This window comes from Prorops nasuta, unplaced genomic scaffold (assembly GCF_024137725.1).
Source record: "Prorops nasuta isolate Cenicafe-Biocafe unplaced genomic scaffold, Cenicafe_Pnas_1.2 PNAS00011, whole genome shotgun sequence".
In the NCBI taxonomy this organism is placed as follows: Eukaryota; Metazoa; Arthropoda; class Insecta; order Hymenoptera; family Bethylidae; genus Prorops; species Prorops nasuta.
The window spans coordinates 1605965-1630998 of NW_027116808.1; the positions used below are offsets into that span (position 1 = coordinate 1605965).

The 25034-nt window shown below is 36.5% G+C and overlaps 2 protein-coding genes across 5 annotated transcripts; one reads left to right on the plus strand and one right to left on the minus strand.

Moving 5' to 3' along the window:
- Positions 1-10: 10 nt before the first annotated feature.
- On the minus strand, positions 11-5684 carry LOC136777653 (putative leucine-rich repeat-containing protein DDB_G0290503). Its single transcript, XM_066734095.1, has 15 exons — positions 5678-5684; positions 5430-5489; positions 5178-5311; positions 5076-5131; positions 4909-5021; positions 4454-4581; positions 4164-4379; positions 3017-3918; positions 2820-2939; positions 2646-2755; positions 2418-2557; positions 2238-2356; positions 1810-2155; positions 1527-1732; positions 11-35 (listed from the first exon to the last, which is right to left on the minus strand). The coding sequence occupies exons 1-15, from the start codon at positions 5682-5684 to the stop codon at positions 11-13; spliced, it is 2682 nt and encodes an 893-aa protein (XP_066590192.1).
- Positions 5685-6216: 532 nt separating this feature from the next.
- On the plus strand, positions 6217-25013 carry LOC136777473 (spondin-1). Of its 4 annotated transcripts, none has more exons than XM_066733786.1 (17): positions 6217-6351; positions 11317-11515; positions 16524-16767; positions 16949-17135; positions 17383-17547; positions 17749-17872; positions 17936-18066; positions 19657-19846; positions 21137-21305; positions 21415-21823; positions 22648-22852; positions 22939-23109; positions 23282-23404; positions 23623-23777; positions 23873-23951; positions 24037-24102; positions 24164-25013. In XM_066733786.1, exons 1-17 carry the CDS (start codon positions 6349-6351, stop codon positions 24337-24339), a joined length of 2796 nt encoding a protein of 931 aa, XP_066589883.1. In that variant the 5' UTR covers positions 6217-6348; the 3' UTR covers positions 24340-25013. The 4 variants fall into 4 exon arrangements, with proteins under 4 accessions (XP_066589883.1, XP_066589882.1, XP_066589885.1 ...); XM_066733785.1 differs by having other exon boundaries at positions 19657-19876; positions 24164-25011; XM_066733788.1 differs by having other exon boundaries at positions 19657-19876; positions 21415-21673; positions 24164-25011.
- The last annotated feature ends 21 nt before the right edge of the window (positions 25014-25034 follow it).

A 25034-nucleotide genomic window follows, 5' to 3' on the forward strand; every position in this document is an offset into this window, starting at 1 on the left:
AAAAAATTCCTTACAGGATGCCGAACCCTTTATTCCTAAAACACAAAAGGATAATAAATCAAAGGATGAATTTAAAATTAGGTCTGTTTCAAAGGCTAGGCACTCTGTAAAGAAAATTTAATCAACTTTGACATGAAGGTCGACGTGATGTAGCAGGGAGTACCTAGCCTGTTAAACCAGACCGCATTGTTTTTTACACAAGCAACGCAAAAGCTCTTGAGCCTCATGATATAACAAGAGTCAACGCAGGATTTATAATGTATAATCTTTCCAGATAGAAAGCAAAACAAATCGAAGATTAAGTCTCTAAAAACTAACTTGTAAGATTCCCATGAGACTACGATTTGTAAGATTATTATCACTCTTTGTGGCCCTTAAACAACACATTCATCCACAAACTGCTCCAGGATATTCATTGGTAATACATTCACATTAATCGGAGACATACAAAATAATAGAGGAACAAGGGTAATACACAGAATTAAATTCTCCACATTTTTAAGACTAGCCACATAATTTCCTATACAATTTATACAGTATTTTCAGATAATACTCAAAAGTTCAGGTCCAGGTCTCACCGTCACAGGAATTTAATAAGACACATCTTTATCATGGGAAATGAGATCTAGAAGAATTACACAGTGTACTTTCTCACGTTGATCAGAGGTACGTGCCAGGGTGGTAGTCGCTCTAACGTCGAGGAACGTCGACGTCGTCGTCGAGTTCGGATTTTCGGCAGATTTCGCGACTCCCTGCTACCATCGTACGTACGAGCTCCTACAGGATCAAATACGAAGTCCTTATCAGTACTATCAAACGGATAGAATTTCTCGGAAGCATCGTGCTTGTTCAGCGCATCGCCAAGAAGATCCAAGAGGTAATTTGGATTTCTGTCACCAACGAAAGGAGTGGCCATGAGCCATTTGTAAAAGGACTCGCGTGTATCCTGGACATCCTCGCGACGACAGCTCTCGCAAATGTAAGCGGGCTTTTCATCGGAGGATGCTGTCTGACGAGAATTGGTAGCCACGAGGGACTCGACGTAACGTAGAGCAGATACAGGAGCAGATTTTGGGAAGAAATCCGAGTTGGTCTCGTGAATATCGAACTTCCGGTAACGCTGATCCGAGGCTGACCCTGGAGAACAGGGATTGTGCAAGGATGACACTTTGGACTGCTGTGACTCATCCTGCACTGGAACCTCGCATATGAAACTACACTCGGAGCTCGTGGGAGCTTCGAAACGACTACGAGTCGCGGGAGACCTTGCGTAATGGCTGGACAAAGGTTGATTAAGCTTTTTGTCATCCTGCGTTTGACCTTGGTTATCAGGAATGAAGCTAGAATCAGAGCTGCTTCGAGTATCGATATGACGACGTTGGGTTAATGGAAATTCAGGGGGTGAACAAGAATGATACGAGGACACCGTAGCAGGGGTCAAAGTTTCTTTCGTTTCAATTTGGGACAAACTGGTAGCCTCTGTGGAGATACAGTTTGATTCCAGCTCGAATTGCTCATCGACGTACCGGGACTCCCTGGTCTTTTCCTGAAGAGACAACTCCAAATCTGCTATTCGGCTCTCCAATCTCGTACGCTGTGCCTGGGCCCGATCTTGCTGATCCTCCATCTGCTTCACCATCTTTTCCAACTGCATCACCTGCAGCTGTTTGTTCTCCAATCTTGAATGCAAGTCCTGTATTATCTTCGTCTTCGACCAGGCTTGCTTGTCAATCTGAAGCAAAAGCACGAAGTGTTCCACTCGAACGAATCGTGGTACCAAAGAATGGATAGGGATGGTAATCATTTTACCTCTTCCATATCCGAGTAACTCTCACTGATTTCCGGTGTCTCTAAGCCAGATTGGTCCTGAGCGTTCATTATACTCAGCAATTCTTCCCTCAATTCTAGAATCTTACTGCCTTCCCGAAGAGCTCGATCTCGTTCTTCAACTTCCAACTGCTTCTGAAGTAGCTCCTTTTCGATATCCTTGTTGTGATTTTGTTCCTCGATCAAGGCCTCTCGCAATTCGCTGATTTGCTGTTGTAATTCTATCGTGTGTGCAATTGAAGCATTCTTTCCATTATCAGACATTTGAGCGTGAAGTCTCTTCTGGATATCCGTCACTTGCCTCTCCAAATTATCGTTTCTCTGTTTCCTAAAAGTATATTTGAGGATAGATTTTAATGCAACTGTGTAGTTGGGTTGAAGTATTGTATATTTATCAATGCAGAAATTACGCAATGGACAATTCGTGTTCCAGCTTCATACACTGGGTTGCTAATTTCCTCAAGCTTTCTGATTTCACTGCAAGCTCTGCAGCCAATTTGCTCTTGGTCTCATCGTCGTCGTCTTCGACCTTGAAATAAAATGTGAAGACGATTATTGTGTTGCTCTTGCAAAATTGTGTGGATACTTACAGCAGCTTGGTGCATCATCGATAGAATCTCCTCCTTCTCGTTTTGAACCTGCTTAAGCTTCTCCTTGTACTCTTCTAGCTCTTTTCTAGTGTTCTTAAGATCATTGTAAAGGAATATTTCTTTTTGCGAATATTTGTTCTCTGAAAATTACATTTCGTATACGTTAATAAAAATAACTAAATCATTCTTCGAGGAAAATGGTATTGGATATGTATTTCAGTATCAAACCTGAAATAGAATAATCTTTTTTCTGAGCCATGTCACAAAGCTCCTGGCACTTCTCTTCCATTTTCTTATTTCGCTCTTCAGCACTCAGAGCTTTCGCTTCAGCTTCGCGTCTGGAAAGCAAAACCATAATAATCACAAGAATAGAAATTTTCAAAATACCCAAAAACACTCAACCTTTTCTCTTTCTCGTTTTCCAACTCATCCATAATGCTATTTAATCGATCGTTCATCTGACTCATCTTATTAGCAGTCTCAGCTTCGCTCACGCTCATTTTTTCCCTCAGATCCAGCAACCTTGTGCGAAGAAGCACAGAAAATTATTAACCAAACTTTACTATCATCCACGATGAAAAGAAATAAAAATCAACAACCTTTTCTCGTAAGTATCCCTTTGCGTTTCAACGGTAGAAACCAATGTCTCGTTATTCTTCAGCGTCTTCTGCATGTCCTTCAAACGCTTATCCATAGTTTGTTCTTTGCAGCGGTGCTGTTCCTCGGATTTTTTGAAATTCGCCTGCATTTGCTGAAATTTATACTCGCTCTTCGACAACTGGGACTCCAATTCGCGTATCTTTGCCCTGGCAACTGCCATTTGGTTCTCCAACTGAGTTTTCTGATCTTTTCGCTCCTGCTCCGCCTGCAGATCCATCTGAGAGTTCTCGTAGCGATCGCAGATTTCTTTCTGAGCTTTCACGATGGTGTTGAGCTCCTTCAGCTTGGTACGATAACCAGAATACTCCTCGTAAAGATTATAGAAGCTCGCCAGGAGGTCGTCCGTAAGCTTCGTTTGATCCTCGTTGATCTCCTCGAATCGCTTCTTGAGGACATCCGTGTCCTTCCGGTATTCCTCTATTCTCTGCGAATGAACCGACGCGGAACCATCATCGGTCTTGTTGGATTCCGCAAGAGCAGTCAGAAAAGTCGCAATATTGAAGTATTTCTCTAAAGCAAACTGACAAAACTCCTGGTACTTCGTCGGTATCTCCCGAACAATCATTTCCAGCCTATCGAGGAAGTTCTTCGTGATCAAAGAGTTCTCCAGTTCCTGTTCGTTCCTCTCGATCTCCGAAGCATCGATCTTCGCCTCCTTCTCCTGCACCTTATTGAAATTATCGCGCGAAGGACTCATGGCCCCGGATCTGTTCTCGGAATGTCTGGGTCCTCTGGTGTCCATAAATTTGATCTCCTCGATAGGCCCGGAGTCATTGCCCCCGCAACTCAACACCTTCTCCCGTAGCTGCATCATCTCATCGTATATCACTTGAGTTTTCTTCTGCGATTGACCAGAATCAACAAAATTGTTTCTATCTATGTGTAATTTTATCTAAGATTGCACTCTGCTGTGTTGGTATCCTCCGAGGAGGACAGCGGAGTGTAAAGGGTTAAACGTGAGAGATACTCCCGGATGTGACGTCACTGGTATCAACGGATAGAATAATTGATAGAAATCTGTATGTATACGTAAGAGTGCGAAGAACATCCGGAAGTCTCGAAATTGAGTAGAATTTTTGTAAATACCTGGTTATTGATGAGTTCATTCTTCATCATTTGGTACCTCTTCTTCTTAGCACTCAGCTGGGTCTCGAGGACTTTTCTCTGCTGCGACATGGCGGAGGAGGCTCTTCTGGCACTCGGTATCGGACTCTTCGGCACTGTTCGACGACTTCCGCTGTTCACTCGCAAACTTCCCTTCTTCGTTGCATCGTCCACCGAACCATTGGGCGACGCTTCCACCTGAAACCATTTTGTCCACACTGGTTCACGTTGAATTCTTTGACACTGATTTGTAAAAAACATAGGACACCAACGTTGACTCCATCACGTCCAAGATTCGTAGGGATTTTGCTCTTCGGTGACTTGGCTTGATGACCTTTCGCCACATCCGACATCGCGTTACTTCCTGCGCCACCGGATGAACCACCTCCCAGCGTTTTTTCTAACGAAAAATGAAGGACAATGAAATATTTTCGCGATGGTTCTCGTCATACGTGATTCGGGGAACGATGAGAATCTCTCCGTATGCACGTTGGATTTGTGCCAATCGTTATGGTTTTTTGCGTTTCTAGGTTGGACGTGAAAAAATATGGGGTCTTTCTTTTTTTTTTTTTTTTTATGAATTGGAAAGTCGAGTGTTTGTTTTTTTCGAATCGTTAATGGTTGCGATTGTGGTAACCTGGTTGGAGGACAGCTGATTGGCTCATCTTGTTTCAAAGATCGGTACGGTGCCAATGACAGGTGATAGGAAAATTTTTTATAAGGTTGCCGGTGAAAATTATCGAGTGCAATGTCGAGGAAAACTGCAGAGTGTTTTGGTCGTCGTCATGCCTGACGCGTTCGCCGCGCATCACCAGCTGTACGAACGAGCTTTGTTTTATGCTGAAAAATTTATATCGACATTTGCCAGAAACTCACATTGATTTTGCACGATACCGGAATAAAACGTCAAAGAGGAAATAATAGACATCTGTTGTATCTATAGGCAACGACTGTCATCAAAAAATCCACTCGATTTCAATCGACTCGAATCGATACTCGGATAATATCAGAACTGGATTTGGAAAGATTTGCAACCTTCGGTTGTTTACTATAGTCACTCTGATTCTTTGTTGGAGACTGTAGTAAATAGTCGAAAGTTATACAAATCTTTCCGAGCTGTGCATTAGAATCTTCGATTATAGAAATTTGCATGATTTTTCAAATATTTGCAAAATTCTGTTTTCGTGTGCACGTGTATAGTACATTACTCTTAAATTCAAAGCAATTATTTATGTCAGCTGTATAGACCTTTCAGAAAACTAGCTGCAGTAAACGTGCTTCTATAAATCATTCTGCCAAATCGTCCTGCTAAAAGTGACAGAAGAATAATTATGAAAAACTATGAGTATTCAAAAGCGAAGGAATTGGTTCTCCACTGGAAAAAAAAGGTGTAATTGGAAAGCTTTTAAAAAGCACTATTAGAAAACTTGTTTGTAAAGTTCAAGAAATTATAGTATAGAAATTGCGACCTTTCTATTTGGCCAATTAATTCAAACTCCGCATATTTATCGATAATTAATCATGAAAATAAGATTATAAACAATAAACACACAAAAATTACATAAACATATTCATGAAGCTATATAGCACAAAAAATAAAATAAAAAGAAAATGTTAGTCCGACCATAACTGGTGAAATCTACTTTCAGAATAAAAATTCATTCCACAACTGATCGCTTCAGATTTTGATTTTTTAAATAAATAATAGCGAATGTTTCTTATAAATTCGAATCACTGATTATAAAATAAAAAACGATTCGTATTCCATGTTCCATTGCTGATTGAGAATATTTCAAAGTATAAAATGAGGGACAGGATGGAAAAATGGTTGGAGGAGGAGGAAACGGTGAGGATAAGATGGAAAATTAAAGGGAAATGGTGTATGGGTAGGTTTTAGATGAAATGTAGTCGAGTGCGCGGGGTAGTTGCGCGCAGCCCGTAAATTGAATGGTGGGGACGACTTTACAGTTTTACACAGCCTGGTAAGTAAGACTCGACCGAACAGGCCAGCCACGGTAAGCCAACAGTTGCCCGCGGAACTTCGCACGTGTCGGATGTTCTTCGTGCTTTTTCTACTTACCGCAAGTCCACGTGTCACTATTTTACCCCTGTTACAACTATACTCCCGCACTACGCGCCTGTTTCGTCATCTTTACAATATTCACCCATGGTGAGCTTCTCTATTATTTATTTAATCCCCCCACCCCTCTCCCCTTTAATTAATTATATTAAATCTCAATGCATAACCTCCAGTAATTATTGTCCTCATTTTTACTCAAGTTTCGATTAATTTTCACGTTTATAAAGATAAATGTCAAAAAAATACTTACACTTTTACCAAATAATAACTGTAATAAGCATTTAAAGTTGTTGAGAGTGATTTTGATCCAATTAAAGTTTAGCTTCAGGCGAAACTTTTTCTTTGTCCTCGTAAGACTTTAATTCCATTGGATGGGATAATCGAGATCTTGGTAATTCTTTGGTATTCTTGGACCAAATAACTTTTCCTATAGAACACGAAGACTTCTCTAATTGAATATTAATTTTTTGTTATTTTTAATTTTAACAATCTATTGAGAGGAATTTTTTAATCATGCTGATCACTGTCTGCAATAAACAAGTCTTTATTTTTTTAAAATTGTAATTTATTTTCGTTATATTGGGGCACAAAAAAACATTTATATATATATATATAATTAATACCTTTTCCAATTACTCTATTCTATATAATAATTGAATAAAAATTATTATTTGTTTGCTTACAAAACAGCTCGAACATACATATTCATAAATGTACTAGACTTTTTCGTCAAAACCTGACCAGATTCTAGGTTTTTCACACGTGTTAGTAGAAATTCGTTGGTGCGAGGTGAGGAGATAAGGACTTTTATAGTCGGACAATGATGTGACACTGGTAAATTCCTACAGCCAATGTACTATAAAGTGGATCCTTGATAAACCAGCTAAGCTTCCCTACTCCATTAACTTTTCTGTCTCCTTTATATATATTTTATCTCCTTCCTTATATTCGCACGATTACCCATAACAATAGTAAATCACAAAACTCTTATCTCCTTATTAGAAAATCTTACTTAAATTTTCACTCCATTTCCATGATTTGCTAGAAATTCAAACAGGTTTTACAGTAATTTAACTTTAAGCCAGTTTTTAATTATTTAAATTTGCATTGAAATGGAGGGGATTATGAAAAAACAGTACCATGCACGTATTTTGGTACAATATAGGCAAACTGCGTATTAAGCATGGATGAGCACAGTGCATGATTCAGCAGATAGAAACAATCAACAATAACTTAAACGCGATCAGACCATATCAATTGCAATGATGTCTATCACTGATGAATGACACTGCGTTAATATTTTATCGATTTAATTTGAAAGTTAAAATAAATATAATTATATCAGCTGACTTTGGTTCACCAATTTCAATAAATTCGTGATGCTGGATTGAATCTGACGCATGAACAATTATATTTTTTTTATTAAATTTTATTAATAATCAATATCGCGCGAATATTTGCTTGATAAAAAAAATTGCAAGGTATTTAAAGTTCATATGTATATAACTATATATAATATGAAGAAATAGAAAATGTGCAAAAATCGTAGGCTGAAAATGTATCAAGTATTTTCATATCGAAGTCTTTCAGCGAAGGTAATAAGATAGTGTGTCTGTGTGTGTGTTGGACGGGGGATCGACCGATGTATCCGGGCTTCGCTCTTCGCGCCAGTAGAAAAAGAATCGAATGCCGATATTAGCCTATCTAAATACTCTTCAAATAACTGAATAAACTTTTTTTATTTAATATCCATTTTGATTTATTAGTAATAATTGAATTCTCAAGAAGATCTTGTGCTATTTCCAGTTGATAAATAATAATATAATTTATTTAAAATTTTTTTCGTAATACAAATTACATTTCGAAAGTAGAAATGGAATTATATTGTCAGACAATCACGAGGATCCTTCAAATATGTATGTTTATAATAAAAATTATAAAAGTGATTTTTTTATAGTAAAAAACAATTAAACCTTCTAGGTTATTTAAACAGGTTTCATTTGATTTTTTTTTCTTACTTTCCACTTTGCCTTCCACATCTACATTCACAAAAATTGTGTCAAAGGATCAACTAAATGTTTTCCACAGGATTTATATTTTATAATCTTTTTACCCTTATCTTTGCGTGTGTGTGTGTGTGTGTGCAGCTCCAGTAAATCTTCATTATACATTTATAAGAATTAAATTTGTTTCTTACAAAAACTCGATTTGCAATAACTGCAACAGTATTATTACTTTCAATCAACAATTTTTCAATATATGCACGAGTAATGGAAAAAGTTAAATCGTATCGAATATGAATATTATAGAATCCACTGAAAATCGCAAGCTGAGAAGGATCCCTTTTAGTGTCACTCGCAGAGAATCGGATACTTAAAAATTCAATAATCCTAAAAATGGAGGGAGGAAGTAGGATAGGCAAATGCATATTTTGCGCTATATGCAAATTTTCGACGAAGTAAAAGCTTCGTGTCCAGGAAGAAAGCGAACTCCACCCCCCCCCCCCCCTCACTCCTTTTCACCCAATCGCCCTTACTATTCCTTCAGGAAGACGGTGTTCTTATTCAGAAGGATCCTCCTTGCAAAGTTCCACCCGACCACATCAACATATTGGAATCGCTGGCAATCTGTCCGTCCAACTTGTGCACTGTCCTCCATTCATTCCCAAACCACCCCCTTCCTCATTCCTATTCACCTTCGCCCCAAACACTCTTCTATCTCCTTTAGCCCCCCCCCCCCCTCCTCCTCCTCCTCCTCCCTACTCTATATTATTATATACTTCTCCTTCCCAATCATTCTCCACGTCTCTCAAGCTTTGCAACTTTATTTCCACCCAAAACCTCCCCATTGTCAATGTTGCCACTCTACCCCACAAATATGCATGCATAAAATAATTTTTAAGAATCCTGTCTCATATATACAGTTTTATTTCCATAGATCCATGATCTTTAAAAAAATTCACTCACTGATCTTTTATTTCCACTTATTTTTGTAGTTTAAATTATTTATAGGAGTATTATTTGTTTCTTTGATTTTGCTCCACGTAGCTTAATTTAATATTTTTCTGCATTTATTGTAAAACAGAGAAAGAGAGAAATTGTTGGAAGCTCTTTTTTCCTTACGTAAATGTTTACATTTTCACTAGAACTCGCCAATATCCGAGGCGTGCAATATATAAATTTGTCTTTCACATCGAGCAATCTAAAAAGCTTCCTCGTAAAACTGTATTATAAAGAGAATAGTCTCGTTTGGATCTTTCAATGAAAAATTACGACATTTCTTTCCTCGATATAGCAAAGAACGAAATGTCTCATTACGAAAGTTTGAAATTACACGATCCTGAGATTATTACGACCCCTCGTAATAGAGCGATCATAAAGATTTCCTATCTTCTTTTTTTAAGGGATGAAAAATCTAAGAAAACATCTGTTTTACTTCAAAACTGTAAATAGCCTGGATTAACAAACCAGGAAGGTCGTGATTTGGATATATTTTTACTGTAAAAACTTTTATTATTTAATAAAGAGGTTTTAAAAATAATGCGAATAAATTTGTTCATGCGAAAAAATATGGTAGGTAGGAGATTAGAATTTTATTCGTTATTTTGTACAGGAGGGATGAAATTTGGAAAGTGAGTGGAGTTTGAATAAGAGAGCTCTGTGGGAGTTTTGTCCAGTCGATCGTGCCTGGATTTATCGACGATGCATCGTGTATGCATGTATATGCATTGTAGGAAAAGAGACATTTGACTTTGGCTGGCGTTCTGCCATTCTCACTGCATCCTCGACACTGCAGAGTACCGACAAGAATTTAAACAATACACCGTGCAATGCACGCTTATTCAATTCCTCCTACAGAGTTTCCTCTTACTATGTCTCTCTATATACTGAAGTTTCTCTCTCTCTCTCTCTCTCTCTCTCTCTCTTAACACAAACCTTTATTATTTACACTGAATTATCAGCCATTCAAAAATAATCTTCAATTCTGTTTATTTAATCCCAACACAAAAGTGGAAATTTCGAGCAATCCTTATAATTACACAACTACTAATGTAAGTCTTCTACGTACCAAACTTCTGTTTTTGATTTATTAAAATAGTTTAAACGATCCTTCATTTTATTTATTTAATTTAAACATTAATATTCTAAAATATTGTTAATTATTTTTTAGCTTGACGAATATGACTCTCTTGATACGTATCTCTATTATTCCTACTGAATTACTAAGCCATTCGAAAATAATATTAAACTTCGTTTATTTAAACCCAACACAAAAGTGTAAAGTCCAACCCACCCTTTACAATTACACAACTACCAACGTAATCTTTCTACGCCCCCATTCTCTCTTTCTCTCTTTAATTCTCTCTTGAATTATTAAACCATTCAAAACACAGGATTTTACTTCACTTATATAATGTAAAAGTTAAAATATCAAACAACCCTTTATATTATTTTACAACCGTAAATCCAAATACCTTTTAAAATGCTTCCATTCTTTCTATTGAATTATTAAGTCTCAAAATACTATTCAATTTAATTTATTTTAACCAGATTTAATCTCATTACATAAAATGAAAAAATAATTCCTACGTTAGTTTGTGAAAATTAAAAATTAATTACGAGATCGTGAATTATCAAATTTTCATTACAGTTTCAGTTCGTATAAATGGTAAGAATTTTAGGAACGTTTTGGGAAAATAAAATAATTAGTGAAATCTGGTTCGAGTCACTTCGAGTAAGTTAAATGAGAAAACCTTGTCCGTCTAGTACCATCTGCTTTCACTTCACCCCAGATCAAATGGACCGATTGCTTTTCGATTCTAACCTCGATCATGACGTTCCTTCTATTATCTCTCTCTCTCTCTCTCTCTCTTCCTGTATTTATTATCTACTTGTCTGACTACTCCCTCGTTTTTCCACTCATTTATCTGTCACTAAACTAAACAGTCTGACCATATATTTCTTAAATATTTATACTACTTCCCTATTTAAAAATCAAAGAAAATTTGTCATTTTTTTATCACCATGTTTATTCTACATTTTTTATTTGTTTCAGAAAATGCAAAGATGGAAATTCGTGTTCTGCATTCTGTTGATTTTCATGGGTACCGGGAGTGTTTCCGGGAGATGCAACAGGATGATACCCGGCTCCATTGGAGAACGCTCACCTGCAGAGGACAAATACAGCATATACGTCACCATATTCAATCGAACCGAAATGGTCACAGCTTACATGCCGAACACCAAGTACTCATGTAAATATTGTTCATATTTTTCCTCAATGTTTTTTATCCTTATCCTCATAAAATATTAAAGCAGTTTCACAGGATTTAAATACTAAAAATTTGAAACCAAATTTAGCATTACGCTAATTAAATTTTCACGAGACACTCGATTAACGTCTATCGAAAATTTCATTTTTATCCCAAAATTATCATTCGTTATTATTTTAAAATACTTTTTATTTTTTATTTCTTTGTTTTCACTCTGGAGTTTTAGTTTATTTATGAAAACGAAACAGCATCGTGCAGAGGGTACGACTTTGCGATAGTTGCCGAGGCAGCAGCTGGCTCACTACTGCAAAATAAATAGACGAACATTGGACGGTAATAACTCGTAAATACGTTCGTAAATCTTTCGTAATGAGACTGTTAGCGCGGAAATTTGAAGCCTGCATCGTTCCTTTTGCTCGTAAATGCGCTTTAATCAAATACACAAAGCAGCCGGAAACACTCGCGCTTCTGGAACTTGTTTAACCCGACCACCTCTCCACCACTCTAAACTTAATATCTTACAAATTCACTCCAATTAACTTCCGGCTTCGCGACGAATGCCAAAAGAAATACTGACTTTTATTTATTCTTTCCTGTTGTTATCGACTTGAGGTAAACAACGCGAATATCTCACAAATTTACTACTAAAACTAAAGCAATGAAGGTTATAGATATTCTAAAAATCTTGCAATTATTATTTATTAAGTTAATTAATAAAAATCAATTAAGTTTTGATTTTTCAACAAATAGAAAAAAATACTTGCAAATTTCCTCTTCTCTCAGAACTACGCTTATATTTAAATTTGACTGAAAAACCAATAATTTCACAAATACAGTATAAGAAAATTATTGTTATAGTTAAATAAAAATTTGTCTACATTTGAACATATAATTTTAATAAAAAGCAGCTACGAATTCGTGAGATTTTAGAAATTTTGAAAAATCTAGAGCTCAGTTTGATCTCTTGAGAGATTTGTCTGCTTAAACGAGGCTTCCTTTACGAATACTTCAAAGGCTGCAGCTTCTTTGTGGCGGCGACCTTTCGATAATCACCATTATTATCGCGCAGATGCAATTGCGAGGAAACGCGAGAGGCAGGAATTTCGACGTTTCGTGTCTAAAAGTAGCGGAAGGGAGCACATAAATGGAAATAAATGACTGGTGAAAATTACGAGGGGGAGTCTGATAGCAAGACTAAAATTAAACGTGCAGAGTGGAGGAGAAATAATTTCAATAAATTCAACTCACATTTCTGCAGATTTCGTGGAGAGGAATTTCCTTTTCAAATGCTTTTCTATATTTATAAGAAAATTTTTGTAGCTTGCACAATAATTGCAGGTGCAATTTCAGATGGAAAGCTGGTAGATATAGGGCTGATGGGAAAATGTGTCAGAGATTGCTGCAGGGAAGCATCACGTGATATCAGAATCGTCCTTAGGCTTATCTCTATACCAATGCATGCAAATCTCACGAATCCCGCAAATCGTCGTCCAGTAAATTAATGCTTTACGCAAGCCTGGCAACTTGCCAGCTGCGGGAATCACAGCTGACCCAAAGTGCATCGACTCAAACGCAAATGCGTTTGATCAAACTCGAATGATTTTTTTCACTACCAATTAAAGCAACTTTGATTTTAAATTAAATTAATTGGAAATTATCTTTCGCCTATTATCGATTAATATTTATTACCTGGTTAATGTTAAATCTGTTTTATTTTTAATTACTTCGCTATAATTAAATAAATTCTGTTTTATAAATTAATTCTTCGATTATATTGAAATTTGCATTTTATTTGCAATTAGCCTTTTAGGGAATTAAAAGTATTAAGTGTGTGCATTAAGAGATTGGACAGTAGGGGTGATTATTTACATTCTTTGCAAATATTTTTTTAGGGAATTAAAAGTATTAAATGTACATTAAGAGATTAAACAGTGGGGGTTGATTATTTCCATTTTTTGCAAATAATATTTTAGGGAATTAAAAGTATTAAGTCTGCATTAAGTGATTGCACAAGTGGGCTTTTTATTTATTTTTATTTTTACAAATAATTTCTAGGGGAATTAAAAGTATTAGACTTTTATTAGGTGGCTAGATAGTGATATATATAGTTATAAGTGGTTAAAGTGTGTTTAAAAGTCAGACACTATAGGCTATAGTAGTGGTAAAAACTTTTCATCGTTTCAATGCGGCCAAACAATTCGATGTTTCAGTATCACGCGAAATAAAGAAGACTTTTCCTAATTCGCTCAAAGCGACTAAATGGAATTACAAGCAACGAGTGGAGTCTCGCGTAAAAGCTTTATTCGCTCAATTAACCTCGCGACTCTCGATACTATTAATCTCCAAGGAATGGTAATAATCCTTCCTATTACCAACTATCGTCAGTTTGCTTGGAAAATACCATTGGAACGATTGATCTTTCTTAAAGGGTGGAAACAGCCCACTCCACCATCTCATTAAATTCCACCATTCGAACCACTTTGCAAATTCCTCTCAATCATCCATCTTCGTTTTTCTTTATAGGTTTTCCTCTTTTTTAGACTGGGGGGAGTACGTCTGTCTGTGTGGTTTTTCAAAGAAAAACAGATTCGTGCAATTTTTCATTTTCCAAGCAATTCTTCCTATCGCTAATTATTACCAATTTCGTTGGAAAATGCCATTGAACAGGGGAAAACATCACATTTCACCCCAGCTCATTAAATTCCACCATTCTAACCAATTTACAAATTCCACTTGATCATCGACCTTTTCTTTTCTTTACAGAAAATCTTTTTTATTAAATTTTAATTCGTGCACGATAATTTTCAAAGAATTTCAGATTTTCCCCATTTTTCATTCATCGATTAATCCTCCCTATTATCAATTATCGTCGATTTGGTTGAGAAATGCCAATGAACGTAGAAGCACCCCTGCTCATTAAATTCCAGCATTCGAACCATTTCGCAAATTCCATTCAATTATCGACCTTCGCTTTTCTTTGCTGGAAACCTTTTTTATACCTCGTTTTAAAACTACAGTGCGTGTGTAAAAATTTTCCAAGTATTTCAGATTTTTTTCATTTCCCATTCCTCCATTAATCCCCTCTATTATCAATTATCGTCAATTCGATAGGAAAATGCCATTGAACGAAGGAAATACCCAACTCATTAAATTCCAGCATTTGAACCGTTTCGCAAATCCCATTCAGTATATATAGTCATCGATCTTCATTATTGTTTACAGAGAATTCTTTTCACTTGGTTTCAGAGAGACAATGCTCGTGATATATTTTTCAAAAGGAACAGATTTTCGCTTTTTTCGAGTCTATTAAATTTCTGATTGGTCTCTCGTTCAATCCCATTCGACTATGGTTTGCTTCTCGATACCGAAGCCAAGCGAGCTTGACGAACAGGGAAAAGCACTATTACTCGTACCGTTAGGTTAGGCGGAACTCGATTCGATTTTTAACGCAGCCAGTGTCGAGCCATTAAAATTTTCATCGCGATTAAATCTCGCTGCGATTCCTCGTGTCTTCGAGCCACCGATATATAGCACCGCAACGAAAATTGTTATATTTTATTTATAAGGCTGATAAAAAATGGAAGCTGGCCGAATATTTTTTAAATCGTTCTTCAGCGAACCACTCGTAATTATCTTGTTTATTGGACAATATTTACGTGGGTCATCGATTGTAAGAAATACTGGGCTGTTTTTTCTGCAATTTTAGTGTCGTCCCGTGGGAAACGCGACACTTCGACGAAGGTCCGAGTCAATTGCGCTTTTGCGCCTAATTTTTTTTAATTCAGGGTTACATGAGAATTGTTTAGAGAGGGGGAGGGGGGAGTGTGACGCAACCTGGCATTTCGCCTCAGCGAAATTCACGAATTTCACGTTAATCTCGCAGTCTCGCCCTGCTCGATTGGAAAAGAAAAATATAATTAACGAGATTTGTGAGAAATTGTAGAGAAAAAATTCAACGAGTCGATTTTAAAATTGCTTGAAATATTTTTGTAGAAATTTGTTTAAATTTGAGAAACTATACTTGAATGAAAACTTATTACGATTGAAATTTATTGGAAAATGAAGGGGGAGGGGGGTTGATTTAAATCCACTAAAATGATCTATTTTATAGTTTGGGTCTAAAATAAAATACAGAGGGGGTTGGAGGGTTGATTGTGTTATACGGGAACCTTATTGTATATAGGCGAGACGAGGGGACTCTATATACGCGCTCCATTTGCGAAGACCCATAATACGAGAAGCCATAAATGCTCTAAACAGCTGTGTATTACGTATCCGTTACTGCGGGACTGCGAGGTAAAATCCAAGTGAAAAGGAAAAGAAGAAATTTTAGATAGAATTTTCCTCTCTTTATTTTATAGCGAAATACATTTTTCCATCAGTAATATTTCCCTCCTGTCATTTTCAGTGAAAATTACCGAATTAATTAATTTAAATTTGCAAAAATTTAAGAGAGGATTATTTTTTAAACCAAAGAGTTTTAATTATTAATAAATTAACCGAATAAAACTTTGCTTTGGACATTTCGTTGAAATATGCGAAGAGGAAGAAATTTTTAGTTACTCGTTGATTACTTGTTTTAGAACTGTTGATCGAGCTCGAAATGTTGGAATTGTTTTCTCGAAATAATTGACGCTGGACTCGCGCAGTAATCGTGGCGTCAGAGGAAATCAAGCTTTCCATTTAGCTTCTGTTTTTTTCGATCTCGAAAGAGAGAGGGGACCTGCGAAGTTTTACGAGCCCCAATTCAGTCTGGAACACACTCGAACCTACACTGACCTTGACTCAATTTAAGCGAAAATAAACTCTACTTACGTTGTACACGATGAACACAGAGGGAAGACAAAGCTGATATATATATATAATTATAATTTTTATTGGAAAATTCTTCGAGCAATAATTTTCCATTTTCCAAATGATAAATAATTGCAATTATGTTGTAAATTGATATTAATAATTGTACGTTTAAAAGAAAATTTAATTATTGCAGTAACGATCGACGCGAATAGCATGGGAACGATTCCACTAAAATTCACAAGGTACCTAATTTCCGCCGAACCAGAAAAAATGAACGAGACGACGGATATCGGTTCCTTTGACGTTCAGGACGATATGTTGAGTAAATTTTCCGAGACCTGTCCCAACGCAATCATTGAAACTTCCAACGTGCCCAAAGAGGGAGTTACTATAATCTGGAACAGCCCTTCCGAAGGTAGCGGCTGTGTGCTTCTCAGGTGAGATGGAAAATCCCATGGAAAATCGGAAAATTACATTTTCACTTTTCACAGAATTTTCCAAGTTTTTTCAAATCTGGAAAATCTCAATTTTCATTCGAATTAAAATTAAATTGTTATTACACTATTTTTCCATGCTCGCTGAGTTTTCACTAGTGAAAATTGTCATTTTTCGTTCCAGAGCAACCATCATGGAAACTGCGGACACGTGGTACATGGACGATTCGAATTTAGAAACCACGATATGCCAAGACTCGAAAGCGGAAGCTGACGATCAGGGCCCGGTACTACCCGAGTGCTGCGCTTGCGACGAAGCCAAGTACGAAGTTACTTTCGAAGGACTTTGGTCCAGAAATACACACCCCAAGGCACGTGCATCAGCGATAATAATCAGTAAACGTGCCCCATCCGCGTATGTCATTCACGAAAATTCTTCGATTACCACGAAAATTGCTGGAAAATCACAAAAATATAATAACAATATCGACGAAAATTCCTAGCATTTTTTTTACATAATTTTAACAATAATAATTAATTTTCTAGTATCATTAACAATAATTAAAGAAAATTCGGTGACGATTCTAGCGTGTTTGGCTAAATCCAATTAAATTTCAGGATTTCCCAATCAGAGCTTGGGACGTATTTTTCTCGGACGTAATCGGGGCTTCTCACACGATGGATTACAGATTTTGGCAGTACAACGGAATGGCCAGCGAGGGATTACACCAAGTGGCCAGAAACGGTACCACGAGAATTTTGGAGTCAGAATTGAAGGATCAGGTTAGTTGGTATAAAAAAGAACAAACTATATATATACGTCGATGAATCTAAGACTATCTTGAAAACAATTAAAAAGCAAAAAAGTAGAAAAAACCTATCCAAGCTTAATTATATTTATTTGTCCGACCATAAACCACCTTTTCTACTGAACTTTAATCCCAACAACAAATCCTGAATTTTGTATTTTCTTCGTTTGACCAGAGCGAGCACATTCGAACGATAATCAAGGCGAGGGGAATTACCTACCCGAACGTTACAGGACGAACATTCGCTGTGTTTCGAGTTGATAGGAGACACCATCTTATGTCCGTGGTATCCAAGATTGGTAAGATCACCAATGGATATACTTTTGCAGATCTATCCTTCTAATCTCAAAATTCCATTTCAGCTCCATCGCCGGATTGGTTCGTTGGAGTTTCTGGCCTCGAGCTCTGTCTGGTCAATTGTTCCTGGATAGAGCACAAAGAGCTTAATTTGTATCCTTATGATGCTGGCACGGAGAATGGGATTAGTTATACAGTGAGTTAATCGAAAGGATGAATGGTCGAAAATTTATTACAATAAAACTGCAATTAATTGGAGCTTTTCTTCCTATAAACTATGCATAAGAGCTTTTTTCTCGAAAGCTTGAACGAATAATGCGTGACATAAGCTACGAGATACATAAGGATTGTAGGGGATGAAAAGGGGAGAAATATATCGGTGTGTTTAACGAGGAGCACGAGCTTTTGAGAGATCGTAGCGAGAATTTTGAATAGAGAGGGAAGTGGAAACGAGTAGTGGGGGGAAGAAGTAGAAAAGGAAATTCTAAGACAGACGAGATACTGTGTGCTGTGCTGAACGACATTATCGAAGAGGTATTTCGAGGCGGGAAACTTAACGAGGTCGAACGACGTGAATATATATATATATGTGTGTGTGTGTGTGTGTGTGTGTGATGGTGTGTGCCAAGCTGCAGGGATGAAAAACCGGAATAAATTAGATGGAGAGAAAAGCTTCTATCTAATGGTCTAGTGCACCAAGTAGAAATCTTCTTTCACTTTATAGACTCCCTGTCTTCGTACATTTTTATTTCTTCCAACTTCTATTACCCTATCTCTCCATTCTTTTCTCTGCCTCTTTTAGTCTATCTATAGTATTAGTATGTATATATAGTATAATACTTGAAAATATGCGACGTGTATATCTGAAATCTACAGGGTGTCCTTAGTAGTTCTAAACATTTAAAAATGTTAAAGATACTTGTTAATTTTTATTGATTTCTAAAATAATGTTCTCGAGAACGTTTTATATATGTATAGTAAATGTTTTAATAGGGATCTTTAGTACATTTTTGTTAAATACAATTATGCGTATAAACAATTAATTTAAGAAACTTAAAACTTTTGTTGAGAGATTCTTTTTTAAAATTAATCATTTTAGATATTTAAGAGTCATGGAACTAATGGGACACCCGGTATACACAGGAGTACAGATTATCGCAATTCAGTCCTCTTTTCTACCTTCTTTTATTTTTTAATATGTATATATATATATATATATAGGGTCTCTTCTCACTCTGCCAGTTCTTTTCCTTTAGTTCCATTATCCTTCACTATTCTTTTCCTATTGATTCACTTTATTCGTTTCTCTCCCCAATCAAATCTCTCACCCCTAGTCCCATATCTCTCCCATGCACCATTGCGAGCTACATATACAGAATAAGCTCTCAAGCTACTTTTTCAGCCTCGAATTTAAATCCAACGTGCGTGGGTCCACTATCGATTTTATTGTAGCTCAGACAGAGTAATTTCTACGATGATAATTACACCTCTGCACTAAAATCTCTGGTTACCTTTTAATCAAGGAACAAACGAAACAACGCAGAGCTATTTTATCCAGATACATCGAGCACAGTCTTGCTAACCTGTATGTGCACTGACTATACAATCACCTATGATTTCCATCAGTTTTTTTTATCACTATTTTAAAAATCTCCTATCTTAAACACACTAAAAAAATAATTTTCAAATTTTCCAACGCAGTTTTAGTAATGTCGAGCGTTTAAAAATCTTACGTTATATTTTATATTCAATAAAACTTGGAGGATTAAAAAAAAAATTATTTTAGTCTAACGCAAGCACGACGGATCCCCAAGATCCCATATGGCGAATCACCACGAATTATCCGGACGATCCAAGGTCACCGTTTTACGACCAAAGCGGCCTGGACATGAAGCCCTTGGCGAGGCTCTACCTGAACCGCCAGCGCCTCTACGAGAAAACCTGCGCCGACACACCTGGAGAAATCACCGATTCAGGTGGTGAACCGGAAAACAAACGAAAAAATAGCAAGTATATTTGTTTCATGCTAGAGCTTTTATTTACCGGAAGCCCCGCTGGTTCCACCTCCACCAGAATTTGGAAATTCAATTTAACTTTGATCAGCGACGAACAAAATTCTAAATTCTACAAAATTCAATCACAATCTCTATATAGAAATCCTGCACACAGGTACAACGATACTGAAACGAGAATGCGTGATTGTACACGTTTACACAAAAATTGCAAAATTGAACGATATAACAAAATACTGACAATATGCACAATTTCATCTCACTATCATTGTATTGGTATGCACGAATAAAATTTTAAATCATCAAATTTGTACTGATTTCAAAAAATAATAATTTAAATAAATTGTTAGTAATTACACATGAGAGGAATATCCTACCAATTAAAGACAACGTGGCACGCGTTATTTCTGTAGACTCGGCCCGAGTGAAATTGGTCCATTGGGTGGCAAGAATTATTCAAGCACACGAGTGATGATGAATTGTCTAAAAAAACAGCGGGACTCCGTACTTTAATTTAATCTTTTTTGCACGGTTGAGCATCTTATCATGTAAAGGAGTTATGCATTAGGAAGGTAAAAAATGCGCAGAATAAAATTGCACGGCCCTCCTTCACTTTGCATTATTCCACGTTTATTTTTTTGACTTTATTATTTTTATTATTATCATTATTAAAAATTTTCTCGAGGTCGCATGTACCCATTGGTAGCTCGCAATTCTTTCTCGCAAGTCAGCTTATCATTTCAATGGCATATCGTGCTAGAAGCTTGTCCACTTTGTAGCGCAACGGCTTACAATTAGCGGTGCGAATAGATGTTATAACGTTAGTTGGACAGAAGCCAGTGAACGAGAAAAATTTTCACTGCTTTCTAGCTCGAAAATTCGTCCGATTAGCCCTCGCCATCGTTTCTGTACCAATTAAAAGTTAATCCTGAAGAAGAGTGTAATATCGAATTGATTAAAGCGAAATTTAAATAATAATTAATATTTAATTGATCGAATTATAATCGAAGCCTCCAATTAAAAATCGATTGGTGAAAAGGATCGGAGGAACGAGGTCTAAATAAAGAAATAATCTTTTAGCAATGAACGATCCTATCTCCAATGGCCCGATAATTTGTTTAAACAATCCTCGAAACTTTGCTACGTTTCGAAAAGTCGGATAGAGGATCGTGGTAGTGAGTTTTAGGAAAGTATTTGTATTTTTGGTCTCCTCGTGATGGGGATATTTTATAGTTAAATTTTTTGATTATTCAGAAGCGTGCAGGGTGACCTCCTGGGGACCCTGGAGTACCTGTTCGGTCACGTGTGGTAAGGGAAGCAAATTGAGACAGCGACAGTACAAAGACGAAGCTGCTGCTATTTCCAACAGCTGCACTCAGAGTCTGACTGATCGACAAACTTGTTACGGAGAGAGTCCTCAGTGGTAACATTTTTTGCTCCAATTATTTCATCATATTTCCATTTTTTTCACTGCACGATTTTTTTTTCAATAAAATTCTGTAATGTTATGAAAATTGTTTATGTTTCAACAGCAACAATAATGGTCGTTACAACGGTTTAATGGACAGCGAAATGTGTTCTTTGACGGATTGGAGCGAGTGGAGTTACTGTTCCTCGACTTGTGGACCTGGTAGCAAGACGAGATCACGCAACTTCCGGCATAAGAAGCACCGGAAGTTGTGCAGATCGATGCCGGAAGGCCCCGAGCTGCAGCAAACGATGGACTGCGAGAATAGACCGTGCAGAGGTGGAGGAGGAGGAGGAAGAGGAGGAGGGGACGACGAGGATGAGGTAAGGATGAGGCCAGAGGAGAGTCGCGAGGAGAATTACGAAGCGGAAACCGCCGAGGATGAGCCAATCGACGAGGAAGACGATAATCTTGGTGGCGAGGATTATGGCTACTTGGATCAGGAGATCCAGGTAACCGAGGAATGGCTGCAGGTTAGATTATTTTATCCCCCTCCCCCCCCCCCCCTCTCTCTGCCTTTTTTCTGCATTTTACTCTTTTCCATTATTTTTAATCCTGACTCTTGGATTTTAGTTTATATTTTTTTCTCCCACTGCAGAAATGTACTGAGAAAGAAATTATTTCAACTTTACTTTTTTTTAACAGTACTGGTTAAATATTTACTCGATGTTAATGAGATTTAACTAAATTGATTAATATTAATTGTTATGGTTTAGTTAAATCGGTTATTTGGTAAAAATACTCATTTAATTGGTACTGTTCAAATAAAGATTTGTCGAATCAATGAATTTTTTTCTCAATGTACTATTAAACTCGTTCAGTTGACTATAATTACTTTCGTGAGACTCGCGAATAAATCGTAGGATTTAAACTACGTCACTCGATAATTCATCGCTCGATTAATCAATTTACTAACCAAATAACTACGTCATGCAATTTTAAGCACCTGCACCGTTTCTCGATAATCCATGGTACCAATGACGTCACGTAAGTCATACCACTATTCATCGCAGAATAATGCATTAATTTATTAATATTACATGCTGTGTTGTGTTATTGATCGATTTTAGCCTCTCACAGTATTCTTTGTACAATTCTTTAAATAATAAATTTACTGAAATTCGATACAAACAAATACATATATACTCTATTTTAATTTATCATTACAAAATACTGAAATCGATCAATTTTATACTTTTATCATATTCAATTAGTACAAAATTTCGTTCGTTAATATTTGCTCGTGATTGAACGAGCAATCATCTTGTAAATTATCGAATTTATTGTTTATTCGCAGAAATGTCCTCGTGGACGATACACGGATTGGTCTCTTTGGTCCCCGTGCAGTTCGACCTGTGGACCAGGGGTGAAATTACGATCGAGGCTGTTGAACAAGAATTACAACGATAACGTGGACGATAGCCTCGAAGAGTGCAAAGTGCAACAAGCTGCTTGCATCGCAGAAATACCAACTTGCGATTTTTCCAAGGACGAGGCTGAACGTGAGTGGCAGAAATTAGACTGAAAGAATCATTGTCGAAGCTTTGGCATAATTTTAAAATTAAATCTTCACTTTCCATACACTCAGAAATCTGCAGCGAACCAATGGTGAAGGGACGATGCAGTGGCAATATTTTACGAGCTTATTTCGACAAAAGTACAGGTCGCTGTCGTCTCTTCAGCTACTCGGGGTGCGATGGCAACAGGAACAACTTCCAAACCGAACAGGACTGCGCGAACGTCTGTGCCAATTATGAAAGTGAGCAAATCCCTTAACAACCCTCAGTCTTGAAGAGTGAATTAAGAAAATGAATTTTTAAAAATATCAAAGCTTAAATATGAATTTGCCAAAGATAGTTTTTAAAATGCTGCTTTATTAACTGACATTTATCTCATTCTGCACATGCTTACTTAACCTTTAACCTGGCAAGGAGAGTTGCGAGCAAACTTGTCCAGCTTAATGAAAAACTTTAAAGTTTCCCTCAGCAGCGTCCTCAGCTACCACATCCCGGTGCAAGAGCAAAGAAGCGCTAAAACTAAACGGGCTCAATACGGTGAACGGTTTAGTAATATCCATACTATATATAATTAATAATGCTTTGCAATGAAATTTTCGCGTAGATATTGTTTAATATTAAATAAAATTATAAAAAGACTTTTTTGCTTAAGTCTATTGCTGTAAAAATTGAATCGATGTGGCACGAAAAGTCACCGGAAATGGCTGAAAAATCGGGAGGGATTTGTGAAACAAGCTTTGATGGTCCATTTACAGAGAGTTCAGAGTTCAACGGCCTCCAAACGGGAAGTCAAGTAGTCGACTCAGCCGAGGTAAATGGAAGAAAAGTGGACTGTAAGATGACAAAATGGAGCAAATGGACTCGGTGCGAAGGCTGCAAGGGATATACAGTCAGCACTCGACAAACCATTGTAATTATCTTGCGCATGCTTCGATGTATAATTCATTTATATTTTATAAATTACACCTTTGAATTTACTTTAATAATTAATCATTTGTCTTGCAGGAATTTCCACGAAATGGAGGTAAAAGATGTCCAAAGAAACTCGTGCAGAAGAGAAAGTGCCATAAATTACCACCTTGCTGTAATTTTTCCATTAAGCATTTTTATACAATTACTTGTATTGTAAAATCATATTTGCATTGTTTAATGAATTATTAATTTTACAGCTCTACAGAGCGATGTAGCTGGACGAAGATCGTATCGTGACAGGAACTCCAAAATTAGTGAAAAAGGTAGATAGTTTTTTCATTTATTCGACAAGTCCTATTAATCTGCTCATTTTAATCTTTTCAGTGTTCACTGAATGTAAAGTATCCCAATGGTCAGCTTGGTCAAAATGCACAGCCACTTGTGGTGAGTCTCTGCAACACAGAACAAGAAGTATCAAAGTACATCCCCAAGGAACAATAGAAAATACGTGCCCAGCTCTTATTGAAATGAGAAACTGTGCAGCTTTGCCCTGTGCATAAATGAAATATAATTATAAAGCTGTTAATTGAAATATGCAGTCATAAAGGATTGTAAAAAAAGCTATTTGTTAGCTTTGAAGAGATTATTGACAAATGACTTTGAATGCGAAGAGAAAAACTAATTATAAAAGGAAGAGTGAAAATCAAATGGGTAATTGATAAATATGCGACTAAGGAATATCACGCACAGGGGCATATGATAAAGTATCTAAAAAAATTCATGACAAAGAAAAAACTCGCATTCCATTTTTCTTTATGTATAGATATCTATTATTATGAGTAATGTTTTTTCACCTGAAAGAATTCCTGTAATTATTGCATTGTTACTGTAAATTGTAAGTGCAATGTTTCTCTGTCATATCCATACATTTAAAGAAGTAACTTTATAAGCATTTATAGCTTAAATAGTACATAACACCATACCAAAGATTGTATACTTCGCTATAGCAAAACTAATAACAATTTATATACATATATACCATAGTTACATGATTTAATTGCTAAAATCTAAAAAGTGAGACGCAATAAATATTTTAATGTGCATGAAACATAAGTAATAAGAGGGAAGAATTTATTTGTTAAAAGTAATAAGAAAAACTTTTATTCAATTTCGGACAATAATAAAAGAAGGCTAATAAAAGATAACTTAACAAATTAAAATACTTTTTTAAACCTAAAGCAAATATTTAATAAAT